Consider the following 24,068-nt stretch of genomic DNA (forward strand, 5'->3'; position numbering starts at 1 on the left):
GGAACAAAGCACATGACTGAAGTGTGAATGCACACGCACAGTCTCTTGTGGCATGGGCTGCCTGGGAGATGCCCGGCACATGTCTATGGAGGGAGACAATGCCATGACATCTTCCTGTGGAGAGAGCTCGAATAATACTTGTGCTGCACCCTCGGCTGTTTCTTGGTGATAGCTACGTGGTTGAAAAATACAAGTATTGCATCTATTTCTTCCCACATTGTCCTAGCTACACTGTTTTACTATTGCCCCCACCGCCAATCTTCAAAGCATCCAAAGCAGGGGTTCTCAAGTGTAGCTGCATCAGAATCACCCGAAGGACTTGTTAAATCCCAGATTACTGGGCCCACGCTCAGAGCTTCTGAGTCAGTAGGTCTGGGGTGGGGCCTAAGAATTTGCATTTCTACCAAGTTCCCAGTTGATGCTGATGCTGCTTGTCTGGGAACCAAACTTGGAAAACAACTACTCTGGAGAAATAAGGTGTCCTTTTGTTTTACTAATTCAGGTGGTCCAGTATGTTGTTTTCTAGATGCAAGGGTGTTCTTGCCATTGTCTACATACTAGAGTATTTCCGGACCCAATGCAAGACAGACACTTCATATTTCCACCACTTCCTCTTCTTCATGTTTATTTTCATTAGTACACTAATACATCCTGGATATTCTCTTTCCCCTGATAATTTTGGAAGCTTTAGGTTATTCTATTGAACTCTGACCCCCTGACTCTGGAAATATTTTCTCAAATTATTAAGTCAGGGAAAAATATCTTTATGTCTGGAGTCCTTGTAAAAGAAAAATTTCACCAGATGGGTTAAAGACTTTATTCATAACTATCTCAATAGAGATTAAGACTATTGTAATAGGGGAGATAGAACTCAGCAGCACTGAGTCAAAAGGCAGGAGAGTTTTAAGCATTGGAGTGAGCTAGAGGAGAAGTTTTGGAGGAGTAAAAGAGGAGATTGGTCAATTGGTCAATGTGATTAGGCCATCAAGCTTCCTAATTGGTGCTTGCGGAAGTTAGGCTTCTACCTCCCACAGAAACTGGGTGATAGAGGTTCTCTTTTTCTTGGTGATTACATTTCGAAAAGATGGATTTCAGGTCCTTAGGAAAGATATTCCTGGGTTGTAAAACTGGCATCTTAATGGGGCAGAAATGTTCTAGGGAAAGGGAGGTAGGAGCTTCTAGTCAGGAAGTAACCTGTCTAAAGTTTGGTTAAGCTGCAGGGAACAGTAAGGTCATCTTCCTCATCATTGCTCACCATTTAATTTGGTGGATTATATTTTACAAAAGAGTATATTATATTGAGGCCTAAAAGAGTAGTCACTTCCTGAAGGAAACACAGCCTATATGTGGCGGAACTAGAACCAAAACCCAGGATCCTTCCTCCCTGGGGAGTGTTCCCTCTGCTCCAAGGAAATTTGTTCATGCCCTTCCTCTTCTTCCCTGTCACCTTCCTGCTCTTCCATTTTGCTTTGCCTTTTGATCTCTTCTCCTTTCTTTTTCCATATTTCCCTTTTTCTTTTCATCCTCTCTCTCTTTCACGTTCACCTGAGTCTCTCACCCACCCATTCTGATGTCTTCTCCCTCCCCTCCCCCTTAGGGGTCCAGCATCCGTTTCTCAGCAGACCACTGTGAGTGGCATCAGTGTCTGTCTAGTATCGCCTAGAACTTGCCACAGGCTTGGTCAGGGCCCTGGCCCCACCTGGTTCTCACTTTTATGACATGGAGTTAAATACGCGACCTGCAGGCTCAGAGCGTGGTCTGTGGAGGGAAGCTGTCTGGGTTGAGCCCAGACTATGCCACACATGCAGTGAGCTTTGGGACATTTACTTAACATGTCTAAGGACCAATTTTCATCTTCAAAATGAGGTCGCTGTGAGTGCTTGTCACATAGACATACTGTTTACATATTTTCCCTGATTGTCATTAAGCCCCTGATAAAAGGAAACCAGAAATACTTTTAACTCTTGGGCACCCAAAATCCTAAAGTTCTCAAATATCATTTTCAATATTTTTTTAAAAAAATCTTTGAACAGTTCTAATCCTGTGCCTTTTATCACCATTGCTAGTGTTCATTTTTTATCAAGTACCTTAGTACTGCAGGCTGTGTGCAGAATTTTGCTCCCCCTGGTCTAGGGGATTGATGCTTACAAGCTGGTCAAGGCTGGTTATCAGGCAGCCAGCAGGGCCAGTTCCTGAGCCCTGGCTGCATGCTGGTCCCTGAGCCGTCCCTCCCAGGAGGTTTGACTTCTTCTTTATCTTTGCAGGTGCTCAGAGTTTAAGCCAAATTTAGTTTTTCTTCCTTCCTTTAATGTGTGAAATCAAATCATTTACATTATTTCCTTGTTGTTCCTATCAATGCTGCTACATTTCCCCCAGCTGATGGAGGGAAAGGACATTGTAAATCAGCTATTAATGGCCATCCTTCTAAAGCCAAAATTAAGTCACTCTTTGGATTTGCTTGTGAAACTTCAGTGTGTGTATCAATCAACACACGCCCATGCCAGCACTAGTTTATACCTCAAATCAGAGCTGGGAACATGCTCTGCTGACTCCAGTGCTTTCTCACTGTCTAGCCCCTGAGCCTGGAGATGAGCAGAATCATTTTCAGATGACCTTAAACATCTGGGTGCAGGAGGTCTTGTTGTTGTATTATTGCTATTGTTGTTTTTGTTGTTGTTGACTCTGCTCTAGTGTCAAAGGTGTAGTTTAGCATCAAATCATACATGGCATGTGCAACAACAATCCACATTGAGACTATGACCTCAAGAGTGATAATTTTAGTGATACTGTCTCAAAACGATTATTAGCATTTTCAGTATTCCTGTTACATCTTTTATTTTTCTCCCCATACATTATTCAGAACCCCATCAGCATTCTAAACCATTTAGATAGAATATCCTCAATTGACTTAAACCATTACTATTATTAATATTAATAATCAAGTCATGGGAAAAGCAGAAAAGATACCCAGCTGAGAACACTTGTGACAGGCCATGGTATATGCATATCAACACATTCAGGAAGCATCGTAGGGCCTTGGTTAAAGCTTGATGAGTCTGCATAGGTCAAATTCCAGCTCTTGCATTTTCTAGGTAAATGAGGGACTTGAGTTCCCTAACTTCTTTATACTTCAGTTTCCCCATCTCTATAGGCAGTAATAGTGTTTATTATTGAAGTATTTAAGTTTATCATTGAAGTATTCAAGTGCTTACACATACTGAATGCTCAATAAATATTACTATTTATCCAAAATTATCACACTCTGCAATTGCTCCTCTTCTCTGTAATTGCATGTTGCATTCATTTCACTCATTTTAAAAGATCTCCAGTTTAATTTAAAGGCACATTTTAGAATCTTGGAAAGAATGTTAACTATTGCTTATATATTTTGACCTTTTTCATTACATGGAGGAATACATTTTTAATGACATAAATCAATAATGTAGGCTAATGGTTTAATAAATGTCTCATACTACATTCTTGCAACCTATGATATTATTATCTACAACATCTATTTGTCTGAATTTGCAGTAATAAAATTTTTGCTTGGTGTATTTTCTCTCAGCTGCTCTGCTTAATACTTAGCACCCAGAACAACCATGGTTGAGGGTTCTGGAGATGCTTGGCCTTTGCTGAAGTGAAAGGCAGTGAGTGCCCAATGGGCATGGAACATGGCAGGTGTTTCTCTTTTTGTACATATTGGAGAAAGAGGAAAGATGATTAGATTTCGCCTTAGGGGCTTCAGCACACGATTCCAGTTGCCTGCATGTTTGAGAAACCCATAGTCTACAAACGTCCCTGTGATTTTAACACTCTGTGTCACCTGAAGGATGCTCCATCATTATGAAGGCCAAGCCCTCCTTGGTCCACCCCTTGGGCATATTAGTAAGAGTTCTTCAAATATGTAAAATGCAGTATGGTGTCTTAAGCACTTAAATATATTATGTTAATAATATTAGTAATTCCCATCATCTATTTGTCCCATAGTTTATGCCAGACCTAATATTTAATTCCTTGAATCCCTTTAAAAAATTTTTTTAAATATATAAAGTCTATGTTGTTTCTACTTTACGTAAAAGGAAACTAATACTGAATGGTTGAAAGTTGCCTCTGGGCAGAGGTTAGAAAGAATGAGAGTCCTAATTCATCCGTGACTCCCTGACTTTCAATCCTGTACGCTCTTAAACCATGTAACTCCTTAAAAGAGACCTTATTTTATTTTAAACCTTGTTCACTCATATATGCTATGCTCCAAATAGAAATCATCCAGATAGTCTACTCATATATGGGGAGTAAAAGATTGTTCCTGACTATGCCCCTTCAAAATTCAGCTGTATGGGCATTGAAGAACTAGTGCTTTAGAATCATGCACGTGAGCAGGACATCACAATATTCCTCCTTCGGCTGCAGTTTCTTTAACCTCCATCCCAGTTATTTTATCCTTATCATTCAGGTTTAGACATGTATTTCCGTGGTATTAATTATTCAGGAATTTGGAACGGAGTTTGCAGGTTCTGAATTCAGAGTTTTGGGGTACCATTTAGCAATTTATCACCCTAGTAGTACATGAAAAAGCTGAAAGAGAGAATACAAGTGAGCTCATTCTTTTTTAAAAAAATTCATTTTTAATTACTATGGTTACATAGTAATAAAAACTGCATATATTTATAGGGTACATGTGATGTTTGATACAGGTATACAATGTGTATTAATCAAACCAAAGTAATTGGGGTATCCATAACCTCAATCACTTATCATTTCTTTAAGTTAGGAACATTCCAATTCCTCTCTTTTAGTTATTTTAAAGTATACCATAACATTGTTGACTACAGTCACTTTGTTGTACTATCAAATGTTCATTCTATCTAACTATCTAGCTGCATTTTTGTACCCATTCCCCACTTCACCCCCACTTCCTCATCCCCACCCCACTACTCTTCCCAGCCCTCCATAACCATCATTCTACTTTCTGTCTCCATGAGATCAATTGTTTTAATAGTTAGCTTCCACATATAAGTGAAAACATGAGAGATTTGTCTTCTGCACTTGGCTTATTTCACTGAACATAATGTTCTCCTGTTCCATCCATGTTATTGCATGACAGGATGTCATTCCTTTTATGGCTATGTAATATTACATCGTGTATATGTACCACAACTGCTTTATCCATTCATTCTTTGATGGACACTTAGACTGATTCAAAATCTTGGCTATTGTGAATAGTGCTGCAATAAACATGGGAGTGCAGATATCTTTTTGATATACTGATTTCCTTTCTTTTGGACATATACCTGGTAATGGGATTGCCGGGTCGTGTGGTAGTTCTATTTTTAGTTTTTTGAGGGACCTCCATACTGTTTTCCATAGTGGTTGCACTAATTTACATTCCTACCAACAATATATGAGGGTTCCCTTTTCTCCACATCTTCACTGGCATTTGTTATTGCTTGTCTTTTGATAAAAACCATTTTAACTGGGGTGAGATAATATTGTAGTTTTGATTTGCGTTTCTCTGGCAACTAGTGATGTTGAGCACTTTTTCATATACCGTTGATCATTTTGTATGTCTTCTTTTGAAAAATGCCTATTCAGATCCTTTGCCCATTTTCGATTGGATTATTTGGGTTTTTTTTTCCTATTGAGTTGTTGAAACAAGACAGCTCATTCGTAATTTGTCAATTCCTAGAAAATTGATACATCTAAAAAATAGGTAGCAAAGATTTCAATGAAATACGAGCCTAAAATATGGAAGGGGCATTAGTTAATCTCATCCTGAAACACACACCTCAAATTCTTTAATGATGGGTTATAGAAAATTGAGCATTCAGACTCAGATCTGTGCTTTCTCTCTGCCAGGTTCTGAGTCTTCTAGCAGCACAGGCTCCTCAGGATCACTGTCCCGCACCCACCCACCTCTCCAGAGCACACCCCTGGTCTCGGGCATGGCAGCTGGTTCTCCAAGCTGTGTGCCCTATCCTGAGAATGGAATGGGGGGCCAGGTCACTCCCGGCAGCACCAGCTACATCCTCCTTCCACTTGAAGCTGCAACAGGCATCCCGCCCGGAAGCATCCTTCTTAATCCACATACAGGTTAGTTACTACCTGTTTTATCAGGGACACGAGGTTATCAGAGGTTTGTTCTTGTGTTTGATCTTATGAATTTGCTAGCAAGTTTTCTGAAAATTTCTGAACAGGAGTGCTGTGTACATGAACTGATGTGTAGAATCTTTGTTTAGAAAGAACGTATCTATAGCTTTATCTGTATCTCCATATTTCTATCTCCTTATCAATTTTGATATTGATACAGATATAAATTCTTCCCAGAAGCATCCACTTTTTTCTCTGCCTTCTCTTCCCCTACCAAAATGTCTCTCATGAGACAATTTAGGAGCTAAAATCAGAGTAAATAGTGTGATGAGCTGGGATATACTAATTAAAATTTTGTGTTTTTCAGACTAGATCCCAGATTAGCCTGTATTATGTCAAAAGTGGTTTTGCATCTGGGGATATTTCAGGAAACTGAGGTACCATTTGAGACACATAATGGATTCTTAACCATAGAAGTTGTTTTCTCTCCTTAGAACCTCACCCAGCTCCTATGAGGGAATAAGAAATAGCAGTGGTGATGAGGATACAGAGAGCAAATTCTTGGTATTTTAGAAATGCTAGGCCTAGACTGGTTTTGGTAGGGTTTAGAAAATTGTTCACTATATGATTATGGTTTCTTTTATGATGAATGGCCATTGGTTCTTTAATTTTCAATTTCTCTAGTGGATCAGTTAACTTCCACATTGATTCCAAAGCACCTAGGGCATCGGGATTCTAACATCGTCAAATAGACTGAGGCATATCTGCTTCACGGGGGCAACTTCTCAACCAGCGGCAATTTTTCCCATACCCCCAAGGCCACTTGGCAATATCTGGAGACATTTTAATTAGCATGACCTGGGGAGGAGGGGACTGCTACTAGCATCTGATAGGTAGAGATCAGAAATGCCACTAAACATCCTGCACTATAGAGGACAGATCCCACGAACAGAGGATTATCTGTATGCCAGTAGTGCCATAGCTGAGAATCCTTAGTTTAGAAAGTTTGACACTGACTAGCTGCTTCTTAAGAGGACTTTATTAGGGACTGGAAAAAAATGGAATTGTCTTGAAATAGACCTGAAGTTTGGTTTAGATCATTTCAGAGCATTTCTTCAATTAGCTAAGCTTGAAAATGCGAAACTGGATGAGCATCTCATGAAAATGATCTGTCTCAATCTTCTCACATAGATAGTGCTACTAGTAATTAGGAAATTGAGAGAAACATGAGAACTATAGTAAAATAGTTACTTGAATAATTGCCACATTTTCATAAAACATATGGCTCATTCTCAAGGCATGGTGTTTGATTGAGGCATATTGAAAATACCATAAGCTTGAGGGAAAAGAAGGCATAATCGTTTTATTGAAAACCATTTGAAAACTTCAGATTAGACACTTCTAAGGAGGATTTTTAGATTGCTTTTATTTTATTTGGATTATCGAAAGCACTATAAAGGAAATTAAAAGAAGACCAGGTTTGTATTCATTATTCTGGGTACTGATCAAAGTGGGATCTCACTCTGTTCGTTTAAATTCTTCCACTTTTAATTGAGATGAAGGGCTTGCAGAAAAGAGCACACACATTTGTTTTGAGTGGTTTGTTTTAAGCAAAATTACAGAGTGTTTCAAAAAAGCTCAACAGAGTATTTTTCGGGGTATAATGCAGGAATATTATTTGTAATGATCTCATGGTTGTGCATGTGTATGTGTATATTATCATCTATAATCTTGTTTATAGAAAAAAGAAATAGAGGCTGTTTGGTGCCAAGTCCCAATTCTTATTCATTGGACTGAGTCATTTAGAGCTGTTATCAAAATATCTCTTTTGTAAAAGGATCCCAACTAAGGAAAAGGATATAATAACACTGTTGAACAGCTTCTTTATACACATTTGTCTGATCTGGCAAATGTTAGACTGAAAATATCACTAGACCAGAAGGAAAATATATTATATAATACAGTATATACTATAGTTGAATGGTGAGATGCAAGGTGAATTATTGTATTTCTTCTTTTCTAGATTATGTTTACTTTTGTAAATTGAAAATATACACATGTATATGTATACATGTATTATGTATAATATATATGTATATCTGTGGTGTATGGTATGTGTGTATATGCATATGTATATATCTAGCAAATCTCTTATATAACCTATACTGTTGAAACTAAAAATTTGCCTCCTTTGAGCTAGAACTCATCTTCTTTATCTGCCATCGCTTGTGAACCTAGAAACCACACCCTTTCCTAAATACCTTTCTGCCAAGTACACAACAGAAATACTTTGGTGTTAGGAATCAAGAGCACATGACTACTTTGCTTCCTGTGTTAATTGCCCTTGGGTTCATTTCCTTGTTACTAATACACTTATAAGCTCCTTGCGGAGAGGAGCCATACTTAATTATTTGATTTTATTTTTTGCTTCCCCAGAATGGATAAGAAAGTCTTAGGCACTGTATAGGTGTTCAATAATTACTTTATTATTGAAATAATGTCTATTACTCATTATATATGTTGATCTGGATAATGGAGCAGTTCTTCACTTAATGTCATATATTTGGAATGTGGTTTATGTCTAAATTATGATGGATAAAATATCTGTCTTAAGCAAGAATAAGACAATCAATGACTTAAAAATACTAAGGTGTCTGCCAATCATGTGTTCACTAAATAAAACAAAAATGAAATTTCCTTTGTCAGCACAATTGACTTGGCTATTACTAGTAATAAATGTCTGGCACATTGAAACCAATCTTCTCACAAATACCCTTTCAGCTCCCTTAAGACAACCATAACTTTTAATTTTGTCTGGCCTCAGACTCAGCTTTTAGCTGGTGCATTTCTAACTCAAGACCTCTTGCCTGTTCTTTCTTTGCTCTTTAGGCATCTTGATGAGTGAGTTTCCACAGAGGCTGTTTTTCAAAGTTGTCTCTTTCTGACATCTTCATCCTTCCAAGACAAGCCTGGACTCTTGGATTAGATTTTCCTCCAGCTGTCTTGAACCCAGAATCTTTTGGGAAATTTTTAGCAGAAAGCTCTGCTTTGTTGGGCTGTTTTTTTGTTGTTTTTTTTTTTTTTGTTTTGTTTTGTTTTTAAGCTCAGTGTAATCTAGAAATGCCAATAGGCGTTGGTATCCCTCAAGTCTTATTAATGCCTATGTATGTTGTTTGCCATTTTGCTTTGCCTTTATCTGGTGCAAATTCAATATCTGTGCTATGTTAGGGCATGCCATCTGCAGGGACCTCACTCTAGTATCCTCTTAAGGCTGTTCTCCATCATATGCTGCTACTGGGCTTCCATTTTTATTTTTATCAGGACTTCTAGCACATGTTTATCCAAACTGCTTCCACGTTTTTCTTAAATGTGCCATGAAATTTCTATATGCTACTTAACAAGTGTATTTTTGCAAGATCTGACTTAATCCTTGCCTATGCATAATCAGTAGCTCCCTTAGAATTTGAATATCACCTTCTAAGGAGCTGGAAAGGAAAATCTTTTTCTCACGCTTTCTTTCTCTTTTTAAATAATTATCCTTCTGTCAATGATATAGCAGAAATGCTTTGGTGTTAGAAACCAAGAGCATATGCCTACTTTGCTGCTTGTGTGAATTGCCCATGGGTTCATTTCCCTATTACCAGCACATTTATAAGCCCCTTGTGGGGAGGGGCCATACTTAATTATTTTTTATTTATTTGTTTATTTATTTTTTTGCTTCCCAGGAATAGACAAAAAAGTCTTAGGCACTGTGCAGATGCACAACAATTACACCGTTATTAAAATAACATCTACTACCCATTATGCATTGTTAATATGGAGAGTGGAAGCAGTTTTTCACCTATTGTCATATATTTGAGAGGAACGAACATTCTGCATTTGTTCTTCTCATCTGCCCCTGCTCTGCACTTAAGGTGCTCTGGCTTATTTCTGTCATTGCACTCTCTTTGCCTGTGCCAGCACACGTGTCAGGGCCTGTTGGGCATGCTTGTGCAGTTTCTGACATGAAAGCCTCCTCCAGGATGAACGGGTCCAGGGCCAGCCAGTCCTCTCTTTCCCTTTGGTCTTCAGCAGCTGTCATTCAAACTAACTGCTTATATTCAGCAGTAATTGCATCTGGATTGGTAGAAATCATAGAATATAGAGAGGTTGTCATTGCCTGACTTGAAAACCAATCGTCAACTATCCTGGGTCTCTTAGGATATTGCTTTTCTTCTCTTCCCCGACATCCATCTTCTTTTATGTTTTTCGGTTCTTTCCACCTCTCCTTGGTGAGCACAAAATCAATCGTTTATACTCTCTTCTCTTTCTGGAAGAACCTGCCATCTCTTTCTACTTAAGTGAATCATTAGTACTTTTCTATGCAATTATTTAGAAACATTCTTTTCTTCTAGTCCACAGTACTATTAATCACATTTTAAACAAAGGATCTAGAGTTTATCTGAAAGGACATATGAATATTTTGGAGTTATGTTTTTAAACCCTAATTATTGTTGGTTTTTTACAATTCCTTAGTTCTCACTGGGGTAAATCAAAAGTCATATAGTAATATAGTAACAATCCTTTCTTTTTGCTTTCCATCCTGTGTGTGTGTTTGTGTGTCTGTATAAACACGGTGAGACTGATTTTGATATAATTTCAGATTAAATTGTAGACTCGTCTCTGGAGATTTTTTTAAAGTTAAGTACCTAAAATTTTCTTCTTATCTTTCTAAAATGAAAAACAAACAAAAAACAGAAAAATAAAGATTAGAACACTAAATGGGCTGATAAATTTTTGAAAATTGAAGTTGTTTTTTTTTTAATTCTTTCCCAAATTGCTGGCTAAGGAGGCAAAATGGGTTACAAGTTTTGAATCTAGAAGAAAGTTATTTTTTTAAAAAGAAAATAAACTTAAAAAAATAAAATGTAGCCAAAATTGAATGATAGTGATAGGAAAACAAGTACCTGGAATATGAATAATATAAAAAAAAGAGAGAGAAAATACTTGATTTAGTCATTGTTCTTAAAATATAATTCTGGTGCATTTGTTTTCTCATCACAGTACATTATTGTTGGTTATGGAAATTCTTATCAGAACTTTCTTAGTTCTTGAAGGTATGTTTATGAATATGCAGCATTTAAAGTTTCTTGTTACAAACAAACAAATACATTTGTGCTCAAAATCTGTGGTAATAACGGGAAATACTAAGCTGCCCTTACAGTTCCCTGGTGAGCCAAAATCAAGGCTGATGCTGTCCAGCTCCACTGCAACCTCAGCATTTCCTCCCCGCCAGACATGTTCCCCTTTACTTTCTTAATTTATTTATTGAGGTAGTAACATGAAATACATAAGTGAAGCATGTGACCTACACACATCTGAATTGTAAGCCTTGGTAAATTTTTACATATGTGAACACCTGTGGAAACATCACCCTGAATGAGACATAGAACATGTCTAGTCTTCTCGACGGTTCCCTCATACCCTCTCAGAGGTCCTGCTAATCGGACTTCTATTACCATGGATTAGTTTTGCCTGATCTTGTATGTAATCGATGGGATTATACAGTAGATGCCTTTTTGTGATTAATTTCTTTCACTTAGCATATTCTCTTAGTTAATTAGCTTAGTTTCCATTTTATGACAGTCTGTTCTTATTGTATGACTATCATAAATACTTTTTTTAGTAGAATATTTTATTTCCTTTGGGTCAGTTTTTAGATTTTACCTCTGTCTTACTCCCTTTTGTTGCTAATTTTTCTCATATGACTGATGATACACAGTTGAGACATATACATATATATGTATGCATGTGTGTGTATATCTATATTTTTTATTATTATTAAAGAACAAGGCTGATTTCCTCTGCCATCACATGCTTCTCACCCTGGATAAGAATGCTCATGAAAGCCCTGTGTATCAGAGCAATGTACGGACTGAGAGGCTTTAGAGTATGTGCTTGGAAAGAACTCAGTATGCTGCCTCTGCCATCTCCCTCATGCCAAGATGAGGAAGACTTTCCTCGGAAATACCGACCCCATTCTGGGAGCTCTGTTTCTTCTAGGCATTTGCTCAGATTTTTATAGAATATTTCTGTGACTTCAGTTTGTAGAAGAAGATTGCTACTGCTCCTTTTCCAGTAGGATTGCAGGGGTTACGGAAAAGGGAAGAAGGGACTCACCAATAGCTCCCCAGACAGTTTGCCAATCCATTTCACCTTGAATCATGTCTCCACCTCATCTAACTTTTCAAGCATTGATTAATAATTTTCAGTTATGGATGGATTTATTTTTCATGTTTACCTAGTTATACCATGTACCCATTATGTAAACTTGGATAATTCACCTACGTTATTTCATGTAATGGAAAGTGAATAGACTTTGAAGTCTTACTGACCAAGGTCATTTTCTGGTTCTCTCACTTACTGTTTTCTGTACCTGTGAATGAGCTCCTTGGTCGCTCTGAGCCCTAATTTTCTTTTCTCTAAAGTGGAAATAAGATTGTGTGTCTATGGGTTGTTGGAAGAGCTACAGTCATATCTGTAAGGTGCCTCTTACTGTGCCTGCCACATTGGGAATCAGTTTGTTTTCTCCTTTACCCCTGACCCCTTCCCTCTCATCTACTGCCCTTTGCTCACCTCCTTTCAGCTCCTTATTCCTGTAACCTCTCTGGTGGGCCTTCAGTTCCTTTTCTGAAAAACAGAGTGATGACACCTTCCTTCACAGAATCATGATGAGTTCCAAATGATACCATCGTGCAAACTGTAAAATACTCCTCAAATATAAAGCAACACTATTATTAATAGCAGTAATAATGCTAATGAACCATACCATTATTTCATAAAGAAAAATAATATATATTAGCTTCTATATCACAAGATGAGGAGTGTATTATGCATCACCTTAAAAATCTAACACCCCAGGTATCCTTGGTTGTGTCTCTTCAGAGAAATGAGTGAATGCATGTGTTATGTTCTGTTGTATATATATATATATATATATATATATATATTTGTGGAACTGGTGGTGATTCTGAATTGGTGGCAAGGCTTAGCAGAAGCAAAATAAATGCATTGGTAAATAACTTGCGACTGAATGTAGCGGAGTTGTGTAAATGGAAAGCAGCTCTTATCTCTCAGTGTATGTTATCTTGCTGATGGCTGTGAGGTGCAGGGCAGCAAAACATATGGCTTCGAGAAGATTGCTTCTCCACAGGCCTCTCCACTGGGTGCCACTGTCCACAGATACATTTAGCTTTGGCGAAGCTCCCTGAAGGTGGTGGATTTATTTGCTGCTTCTTCTATCGCTATGGGCTTATGCTGTCGTCTAGCTTAAGCAGATGGGTCGCAAACTGGAAAGTCTTCACATTGGTGAGGGTTCTGGTGTCTTGGATTCCCACTTTCCTATGCCTTTACTTGAGGTTACTTTTTGAGTATCTATCAGAGTGGTTTTTTTCTGCCAAAGGGGAGTTTGAGAAGCTCACCTGGACCAAACTATGATTCCACTGCAGGCCAGCCCTTTGTGAATCCCGACGGAACTCCTGCAATATACAACCCACCCAGCAGTCAGCAGCCCCTGCGGAGCGCGATGGTGGGGCAGTCCCAGCAGCCGCCGCAGCAGCAGCCCTCCCCTCAGCCTCAGCAGCAAGTCCAGCCTCCACAGCCACAAATGGCAGGCCCACTGGTCACTCAGGTAAGGAGCTGGCTGGAGGGCAGGGAGGGGAAGTACTCTGAGATGAAGGCTGCATAGTCCTCAGAGCTGCAGTGCGTCAGGGAGACAGGTATATCTTCCAGAAATGCCACCCTCATCCACTGATAAATAAAACCTCATAAATAAAACCTGGCAGTCTGGAGTTCCTGGTTGCAGATTGACAGGATTTCAACTGGATCCTTAAGTTTAGATAGAGATGAGTGCCCCATCCAGTGACTTGCAGGGTGAGGACATGGTACTAGGGAAAATACATGAGCTTTTTTCTTAGGTCTCAATGTCGGTTTTATGTATCAGGGAGCCTCTGTCTTGGAGACCAAACTCATAATCCCATTCAGGCCTTTGCATCATCTTTCTCAGCCCTTCCCATCACAGGTCAAATGTTCTTGTCAGCAAAGAGTCAGTATTGAGCTCTTCATCAATGGGAAGATCATAAATCAGTCAATTCCAAGGAAGACTGGCTGTTCATACATTCTCCCCTTAGAGAGAGGCAGAGCTGCCCTCCTTTCCTAGGAAGATACATAGACATGTCTATAGAAACCTGAAGTGTTCCAGGGAGTCTATCAGAGTGAATCTCTTTATTTTTTTTTAAATTATTTGTCCTTGAGCATTATTTTTAGATGCAGATGATCTAACCAAAAACAATATCAAACATACTTCAGTAACTTCTTAAAGCTTGCTCATGTGCAAATGAACCCCCTCAGTGCTGTCTGGCTGTGGTCTGCAAGGCCTTGACGTTTCCCTGGTGGCTGGTTCCCCTCTCTGGAGTGCACTGAGCCCAGAGGGCCTGCAGTGGATGGTGGTGTGTTCTTGTGGGATTTCAACTCCAGTGCTTTTCTGTTTTCTCATCATCTTTCTCTTTCCTCCAGTCTGTCCAGGGGCTACAGGCTTCCTCCCAGTCAGTGCAATACCCGGCAGTCTCTTTTCCTCCCCAGCATCTCCTGCCTGTGTCTCCAACCCAGCACTTCTCTATGGTACTGTACTATATGCGTATGACTTTTTCCCCTGGGAGAGCATGTTCACTGATTTTACTGCTTTTCTGTGCAGCACTGGCTGACCCGGGGTGGGCGCCCTGGGCTGACTGTGAAGGGGTATGTGTGAATGTCTCATTTCTGAACATTGCAGCCCATCTCTGCAAAACAATGGTTTCCTTTCCATCATCCGTTTGTGCGATGTTGAGTACTTCCGTGGCCTGGTACTCTTTGAAGCGTTTACCAGCTAAGCAGGAATTGAACGCTTTTCCGAGTTAGGAGTCAGGAACAGAGAGACACAGGAACTTGGTGTGAGGGTTTGGGAAAAACTCAAAGTCAATATTGGGATGGTAACTGTTATCACCCTATGCTCCCCATGTAGGTTTCCCCCTGGGACTCCAGTCCCCCAATTTCCTTTCATTTTCCCCTCAGATCACTAGGTCTTTGGGGGCAACAGCTTAAAGAATGAGCATTGTTTTTAAATTTCAGACCAGGCCAGTGAACAAATGCTACCTAATATAGGAATATAATCCCACCCAGCCTGCTGGCGATACCAGTCCTGGCTCCATCTTTGCAGCAGCAGCACTGGGTGGGTGATGAGTGTGGGCGGCTCCACCTCTCTCCAGAAGGCGGATCCTGTGGTTGCTGCTGGGAAGGCAGCTGCCCTTTCAGGACAGAACACCAAGCCTTCTTTGTCTGCAACACCATCCTGAGAAGACTAAGCTCTCAGTGAAAAAATAATAATTTGCTTCCGTCGAAAGAAGATTTGGGTCAAATTGTTTGCCATCTTTGACCCTCAGAATAATGAAAACCTGATTTTTTGTGTTAGGTTCTCTTGTTATGTTTTGTCTGGAAAATTCCTTTATTTTATTTTTTCCCAATTATACTTCCTCTGTCTCCCACAACTACAAGCATGTGCTCTGCGTCTGCGTCAACATGCCTCTCTCATTACCAAGCTGATCTTGCTTATTTCTTCATTTATTTCTGTGGCTTGCAGAGAGACGACGTGGCAACACAGTTTGGCCAGATGAACCTGAGCCGGCAGTCCTCGGGAGAGACTCCTGAGCCCCCGTCGGGTCCTGTCTACCCATCCTCCCTCATGCCACAGCCAACCCAGCAGCCAAGTTATGTCATCGCCTCTGCGGGCCAGCAGCTTCCTGCTGCGGGGTTCTCCGGCTCTGGCCCTCCCATCTCCCAGCAAGTCCTCCAGCCTCCTCCCTCGCCACAGGGATTTGTGCAACAGCCTCCACCTGCACAGGTAAGTGCGATTGTTCTCACTCCTGTGACCCACAGCTGATTTCTGGTGCATTTTGACTGTAATCTTTCCATGTAGAATATCCTCAGATTCAACTTATCCTGCCCTTCTGGTCCGTATTAATATTCCTCCCACAAGACCTTATCTGTTCTTCTGTTCGTCAGTTGTGCAAAGTCTTGGGGCTCGGAAAGTTAAGTTGAATGAAACTGACCCGATTTCTGCTGGTACAACAGGGGGATAGCCCATTTTCCAGGCTGCTGGCGCGGAAGCTATGAGAAAGCATTCCCTCCCATGTGATATCCTGCTCACAGGGTTGCCCAGAGAGGAAAAGCCTTGGGGAAAGGAAAGGCCTGCTCCTAGGGGATTTTCAACTCTCTCTTGCTCATGCTCAGAAAATGTGTTCTTTCCATTCTTACCAATTCACAAGCGTTTTCTGGAGCTAATCTGATGCTCCAGGCAGGAGTTTCTCTATGAATATAAAGGAGGAAGGTAAGCTGATATCCACTGTCCTTTTCTCTCCCTAAGGGGAAGCAGAGCTCTCACAGGTAGCCATTAATCACATTTAATTGACTTGAGCATGTAAGACACCACAGATCACTGATTTTTACTGTCTTCTCAAAGACTGATTATGTGTTACTGTTCACCAGCAAACATCTCTGGTGCTCCCCTGGGTATTTCTTGCAGAATATTGAAAGTGATTACTGTCAAGATATAAAATGCACAGAGGCATATTCTCGTCCATTTTCAAGGCACACATATCCCAAGCAAATTCCATCCTAATTATGAAGTATTGCATCATTGGATGAGCTGTTTAAAGTGCAGTGTCACCTTTTCATCATTTGTTTCATTGCCTTAACATCTTGAATAAATTATTTTCTTTTCAAGCCACACAAAATCCTCTACCATGAAATGATTGTCACTCAGTTGTTCATTTTATTTTGAATGATTAATTAATAGTTCATCTTCAGTTGCCTTCTCTTCACTAGTGGGATTTAAGGAGATGTGTAAAATAATTTTAAGTTACAGAAGAAAGGGCTTCATTAATGTATTAATTATTTCACTAATAAATTAAATACTTCAAGCTTAATTATTGGGAAAAAAATAATTTAGCTCTTTTCACCTAAACAGCATCTGTGTCCTTAACTCATTTCTGCTGTCAAAGAGAAGAGTTGGCAGAATGTTTAACTGAAAGCTTTAAAAAAAAAAAAAAAGTCCTTCCCCAATAAGGAATTTCAATATTATTACTAGTTACATACAGAAGCAAAGACAATTCAAAAACCCTGCTGTGTCAGCAACAGAAATGCTTTTATTTTTTCTTCTGTAGATTTAAAAGGTAGAAAGGGAGGGAGACAAATCATGGTTCATGATCAGTCTGGACACTTATAAACTTCTTTTTAAAGAACCACGATAAAAGTGCATTAGTAAACATTTTAAAATCTGGTTATCAAACTATAGAAAAATGAAGACTGAGTTGAGATTCAGCCCATGGACAGATATGGAAATATGTTACATTTCTGCAGAGAATGAATCTATTTAATAAACTTGAAGGTTAATTTCATCTGACTCATGACGTGTGGTTTCGAAATGCCCACTGGAAGGGCGAAGTGGAAAACACATGGATGAGGCAAAGAGGGATTTGAAGAAGGGAAGTGGGAGATTTGTTTATTTTTAATAGTTTCTCCTTTCTTTTATGTACTTCATTTTCCTCCTAATTCAACTCATTTTTTGATTATATTTTAACATGGTTGGTTGAAAGTATATATTTTCTCCCTTTTGAGATACCATTACTGCTTTCTTCCTTCCCCCTCTCCTTTCACACCATTCATGCTGATCCTTTTAGCCCAGCTCCCTCCTCTTCCTCTCTGAGGGAGGGAGAGGGTGGATCAGGTGCTCTTTTGTTTCCTATGGTTGGGGCCATAATTCCTAACAGCTGGCCAATGCTTGCAGCAGTGTTGGATAGAAGGTGCCAAACCTCTAGCACACCCTGTCAAGGTATCAAAGAAGGCGGGTCTAGGAGAAGAAGACAAAAACAAAACAAGTAAATAAACAAAAACCTGAGTACTAAAAATGAGATGATTTAAATTTTTTTTTACCTGTTGTGCTTTTATCTAAACCATTAGTGCTCATCAGGCAATTTTCAAGTGTTTGAACTCGATCCTTCATCCCTAGAGGTATTTTCATGTTTTACACTGAATGTAAAAAGAGAGATCAAGGAATGGATAGCACATTCATGAGCTCATATTTAATCAAGACACAGTCTTTTCTAAAGGAACAAAATGCTATTTTTCCTAAAAGATATGTAAATATAATACTGATAAATAAATTAGATGATAGTTGTTCTTATTCTTAATACTGGGAGGCATCTGATGCATAATGGCATTAATAGTAATCTTTAATAGAACCACAGTTTGCCAGAGCACAACTAAATCCTATTATTATTCCAGAATTATTTAGGTTTTTATTGTTATGAACTGCCTTATATAAAAAGGGAGAAATAGTAAGATTAAATCACTATAAACAATGCATACAATAAATTATTTAGTTGCTAGATGCTGACCCATGGTTGCTTTAGACTTATTCAGCTTCTTACCCTTGAATATTCATATTAGTAGGTTGTCACGATTATAATTCATAATGATTCCATGGAATTGCAGAATCATAGGTCCTCACAGATTATCTTTTGTTTCTACTTATCCTAAAGCAGGAAAATGTGTTACATATGTTTCAATAATAAGATTGAATAGAAAAGTCTTTCCTATTGGACATGAGCAAATCAGAAAATAAAATAGCCATAAAAATCACAGTTCTAAAATAATTGGCCGGTAATTTTACTCTATGTCCATAGTACTTGTTGGCTGTATACTGGGGTGCCTCTGTAATCACTTTACAAAAGATGATAGGAGAAAAATCAAGGCCTGGAGATGCAAAATAATTAACTAAGAGTAGTAAGAAAATAGCCTTAATAAAAATGACCTGAGACAGGCAAAGAAGACTTTCTAGGTCAGGACACATTTGATTTGAAGCTTGTTGGAAGTAATTAGAATATTTTTGTTCATTCTCAGTAATTAGAATATTAAGAAGGTGGCATAAACAATATTTTAACATATTTTCCCTTTTAGATGGAACATAATTTTTTTGGATACTGGCTAAGTACCAGTCACTGTGCAGTGTGGTTTGGTAGACTTTACCAGTAATTTCATAACTGCACTATCTGCTTCTTTTAGGCTAGAGATGAGCAGTTTTCATGTTTCACCTGTGTTTCCATTTGAAAAACAATACAAGTTACATACAATATTTAAAACTACCATAGATTTTTTTGTGGTTGATGATAACTGTTTTATTCTCTCTTGTTTCATTTAAAAACCCCAAAATGGTTATTTTAAAACAGCCATAGTATGGCTCATGACTAGGTCAGCAATTGAGCAGAACTTAACACAGATGGTTCATCTCTGCTCCATATGGCTAGGGTAGCTTGACGGGGGCTATACTCACACACCTGGAACTTGAGGGTATCCAGTCTATTGGGGTGCCTTTGTTCTCCACACGGTCTCTTTCTCCAGCAGAATAGCCTGGACTTTACCTAGTGGCTGGATTCCCTTTCTGCAGGAGTGGAAGCTGCAAGTCTTCTTAAGGATCAGGCTGGCAAGCCTCAGACATCAGTTCTGCCTCATTGCATTGGTCAAAGCAAGTCACACAACCAGCTCAGATTCACGGCTTGGGGAGTGTATTTCACCTCTTCACAGTAGCAGCACGCACATACACACAGACTTGGGAGAAGTTTGGGGTAGCCATCTTTATAATCTGTCACAATTATAAGATGACAGTATCTTTTATCTTAAAAAATTACTTTATGAAATGTTTTCATTACCTGCTTTTTTTTTTTTACCCTTTTCTCCATAGATGCCTGTGTATTATTACCCATCTGGTCAGTACCCTACCTCAACCACGCAACAGTACCGGCCCATGGCCTCAGTTCAGTACAATGCCCAGAGGAGTCAGCAGATGCCGCAGGCAGCCCAGCAAGCAGGTACTTGGAATATGTTTCCCATCCTTTCCTTCAATCCATTTACTTTTTCTGGTGAATCTCATAGCTGTAATCTTTGGATGAATATCCAAGCTTGGCAATTTAAATCAGCACGTTTCCCCTACGCAGAGAAGATAACAAAGTGTTTGATTGACTCTATGTGGAAAAGTAATCAGTACAAGAAGGTGAAGCAAATGCCCATCTAGCATCCCAGGCATGCATGCTAAACAGTGTTTATAAATTATTTTTTGATGCTCTTAGTTTATTTTAAAGTAGAGAGACAACCACAACCACATCCCTGTCTTCCTAGTTTACTTTCTTTTTTTTTTTTCCCTCTTCAATTTAAAGCAAGAACTTCCTCTGTTCCTAAGGCTAGGGAAGCAAATTAGGTTGTTTCAATAACATGCTAAAAAAGCACTGTCTTTAGAAGAAGCCTACTGACAATGCGGCGTGTGTCTCGGTGGAACTCTGACTCCATGGTTCACTTTCACGATGGCCACATGCCTCCTGCCCAGAGCCCGGCAGCCACTGTGCAGTGGGAAGGGGGGCCGATACACTGTACGAGAGTGAGTAGCAGGTCTCACAGTGAACCGGTCTCTTTCCCTACTGTGTCACACTCCTAATGGAATGCCGTTACCCAGAGAGCAGCAGAATCCAGCAGGGCTGAGTGACTTGTGCTAGGGAGAGGTTTGTGTCATTCCTGCTGACCAAACTGCGGGAAAAACTGCTAATTGTCATGCTGAAGACCGCCTGACTAGGAGACTCTGCCTTCTGTAAGTAGGTCATGTTTAAGAGCATGTGCTCCCCGCTGCTGCTCATAAATGCCTGCTTGGTGATCTGATTTCTGCACTGAATGTATATATATGCATATGCAATATGTACAGATATATATATATAATATGTAATATATACACGACATGTACTATTTTTATAAGCTATGAAAAAAGTGCAATCCTTGCTAAGGATTAGTACCAATCACGGACACCCTAGGAATACTAATGCTGACAGTGCTAGCATTCTGTCAGATTGGAGAAGGCATTAAATTCTCTGTATTGTGGATGGCTATACGTTCTTTAGTTTATCTTGCAGCCTATTTAAAGTCTGTGGGAGAAGAAATAGAGAGACCTATAGAAGACAATGAGATTTTGTCTTCTTTCAACACTATGTTAGTTCTGGAAAGAATGTATTTGACTTCTGAATTGACTTTATGCTTTTTCAATAGTTAAGAACACGAAAGAGTTTCTCACATTATTCGTTATTTTAAGAAAACCATTTGGCCATATTTTCTCTGAATTGTGGAAAATGTTATCATGCCTATCATTTTGGTGGCAACTGTGCTATCAATTTAGATACATACTATAGTAATGTGTTGCCTGCATCCTGAACCGTCTTATTTTTTTCCACTGATGTTAATTAAGGAGTTAGTTTATTTCCTTTAGATCTTGGTTCAGACACCATGGAGAAGGCTTCTTTTTGGTTACCAGTGTTTTTAGAAGAAGAAAGATATGAATTTCTAACTATAATGAGTTTTATTTAGTTTAATGCCATTGTGTGAAAGTTTTTTAAAAAGATTATTTCAGTCTTGTGGCAGAGTGTCCTCATATACTAGAATGTGGTTACAAATATGCTAGAATCTGCTAAACCTGTAAACTGGATCTATGTGAGGGGCTGAGAAAGTTGGATGAATACGTTAACTGGGCAACAGAATTAGATTTACAGAAAATCTAGTGTTCCCCACTCACTCCTACATTTTTATTTCTCCTCTCCACTCACTTCACTGATGAATGTCTACACAGGAGAAAGTATGTGTGGAATTTTTTACTGTTTCACAAAACATTATGGGAGAATTCAGGGATGCAGAAACACCCTCCCTCATCTTAGAGAGACCTGACTGGCCCCAACTGCATTCCATAGCAACCTGGTGGCTTACCTCTGTCCCGTGCTCTCTCATCACCCAGGAAAAGCCATCTCTAAGGCGAGACAATGAAACTATAATGAGAAGAATGCATTCTAAAGCAGCTCATCCTCAAAGTGGAAGCAAAGGCAGTCCTTCAGGTGTCAAGGAAGTGAGTGGCTGTTAATGTAGTCTATGGGAGGTGCGGAAGTGAGAAACATGAAATGGTAGATGAAAAATATGTCCCCAGAAGTAACAGCATTGTTATACACATGCAGACTGACACCTTTGAGCTCTTAGTTTTTGTGACCACCACATCTGATATCTGACCTAAAATCCCAACATAGTTTCCAGTGAAGTGCTCAGTTTACCAGGTATTTTGGAAAGCAGATGACTTCACAAAGAATCACTTATGCTATTAGCAGAATAATCCAGGTAACCCAGGTCACACAATGGCTCTTTGTGAGTACATAGAGGCTCTGATTCCTACAGCTGGGAGTCCTTTTGTTGAGCCTAGTGAGACCAACAGAGATTATCCAAAGGGATATGGCAGAGTTATTTATGACAGCTACTCCATGCTGATGGACTGTCTTGTAGAGGAAAGAGCCTCTTTAGATAACTGTAAAAGCCATATTTTCTGGAGTAACTTGAAGGTATACCTTGTGCGTGTCACCCTCCCACAGTGATGCTCTGACTTACTCTTCTTCCTGTCTCCTGCAGTCATGTGTCCTGGGATCTGACTCTCTCCCATCCTCATCTGGTGCTGACACCAGGTTGTGTTGTAGCATCCTCAGCTATCACACTGTTAAGCATTAGAGCAGGACAAAATTATGTCAGTTAAAGCTAACTGAGTTTTTAATCCCAATTTTCTTCTTGGCACTGTTCTTAATCTTTATTTAATTGCAATCAAAACATCTCTTCCTTCTACCTTCTTGCCAGAATTGAAATCTCTGTCAGTTACTACATCTTCCCTAGGCCTTCAAACTCTACACAATGAATTTTTATAAAGTAACTGGATACTCTACAGTTGATTAAATAGGACATATGAGTTACACTGAGGCCCTGGAAGGGGACACGAGTTCTTCTTCCTGGTGATTTTGTATTCTTTATCCTATCAATGAGTGGTAAATGTCCTAAGCATGTGGAAAAGGAAGCCTATGCTGGTGGTAATTATAAAGGCCACGAATGTCGAGAAATTTTGGAGAAATCAAATGGTAGATCTGCATGGTGATATTTGGATTTGGCAGGTACGTATGTGAGAAAAATAAAAATCTTTAATATAAAAATGGCTCTAATGGAAAAAAATTTATTGCCAATCTAACATTATCAGGCACCTCTAATAGTGGGGAGACAATTTTCTTTAGGAGGCAATTGTTGATAACCGAAGTCTGCATAGAAAAGCAGTTATTAGGTCATAGCTTTGAAAAGGCTATAGATTTTAAATCATTCTGGCTTTGAAAGACTTGGACGTGAAAGTGGCTTAACTGAGAACAGATTTTCTCAGCGGTCAAACATTGAAATGAAGTGCTGATGAACAAACCTTTCATTCCCTCATGTTTTAGGTCTATTTTAGTAGTCAGTTATCATATTGCTTTTAGTTAGCACCTTTTTTGCTATAGTTTTACCCTCCTTGAAAAATATCGTTAAAGCCAACAAAAATATTAGCAATAATTATATCTACCATAAGTTGAGGACCTCTTGTGGGCTAGTTGCTATGCTAAGTATTTACAACCTTGATTTAATCTCCAACGCAAATTTACAAAAGACATTCTAGCATCCCTGTTTTACGGATGGAAGAAACTATTGCCCAGGGAGGTGAAATAAATTATCCTAGGTCCCAAGGTTGACTGAGTTGGAAAAAGCACCCAGGCTTGACTGATTTTAAGCCTGAGTGTTAACTGCTTTATGCAAACAGTGTAAACATAGTTTCTAGCGTTGCGGTTATATGGACAATCATATAGAAACTGACATACCCAAACTAAACCAGCGTGCCCATGTTCCAGAGGCAAGTAATATTTAATTAATTATTTAGGTACACAGGTTGGCTTAAAAGCAGAAAAAAATTGAGAACCCTGGATTTTTGCCTTGCTACTCTTCATGGGGTTCCATATTACTTTGCAGAACTGGTCAATAACAACAAATAGCAGAGAGCA

The 24,068-nt window shown here is 39.2% G+C and overlaps 1 protein-coding gene across 2 annotated transcripts in view; it reads left to right on the forward strand.

The window, feature by feature from the left end:
* Positions 1-24,068, forward strand: part of ARPP21 (cAMP-regulated phosphoprotein, 21kDa) — a 153,444-nt gene that overhangs the window by 86,291 nt on the left and 43,085 nt on the right. The window contains exons 16-20 of one of the 2 annotated variants that reach the window (XM_012653138.1): positions 5,857-6,090; positions 13,575-13,756; positions 14,641-14,745; positions 15,740-16,000; positions 19,898-20,024. In XM_012653138.1, coding sequence (XP_012508592.1) covers positions 5,857-6,090; positions 13,575-13,756; positions 14,641-14,745; positions 15,740-16,000; positions 19,898-20,024 — 909 coding nt within the window. The remainder of the gene's footprint in view (positions 1-5,856; positions 6,091-13,574; positions 13,757-14,640; positions 14,746-15,739; positions 16,001-19,897; positions 20,025-24,068) is intronic. The other variant, XM_012653139.1, reaches the window with a different exon arrangement.

This window comes from Propithecus coquereli, unplaced genomic scaffold (assembly GCF_000956105.1).
Source record: "Propithecus coquereli isolate 6110/MARCELLA unplaced genomic scaffold, Pcoq_1.0 Scaffold414, whole genome shotgun sequence".
NCBI classification, from domain to species: Eukaryota; Metazoa; Chordata; class Mammalia; order Primates; family Indriidae; genus Propithecus; species Propithecus coquereli.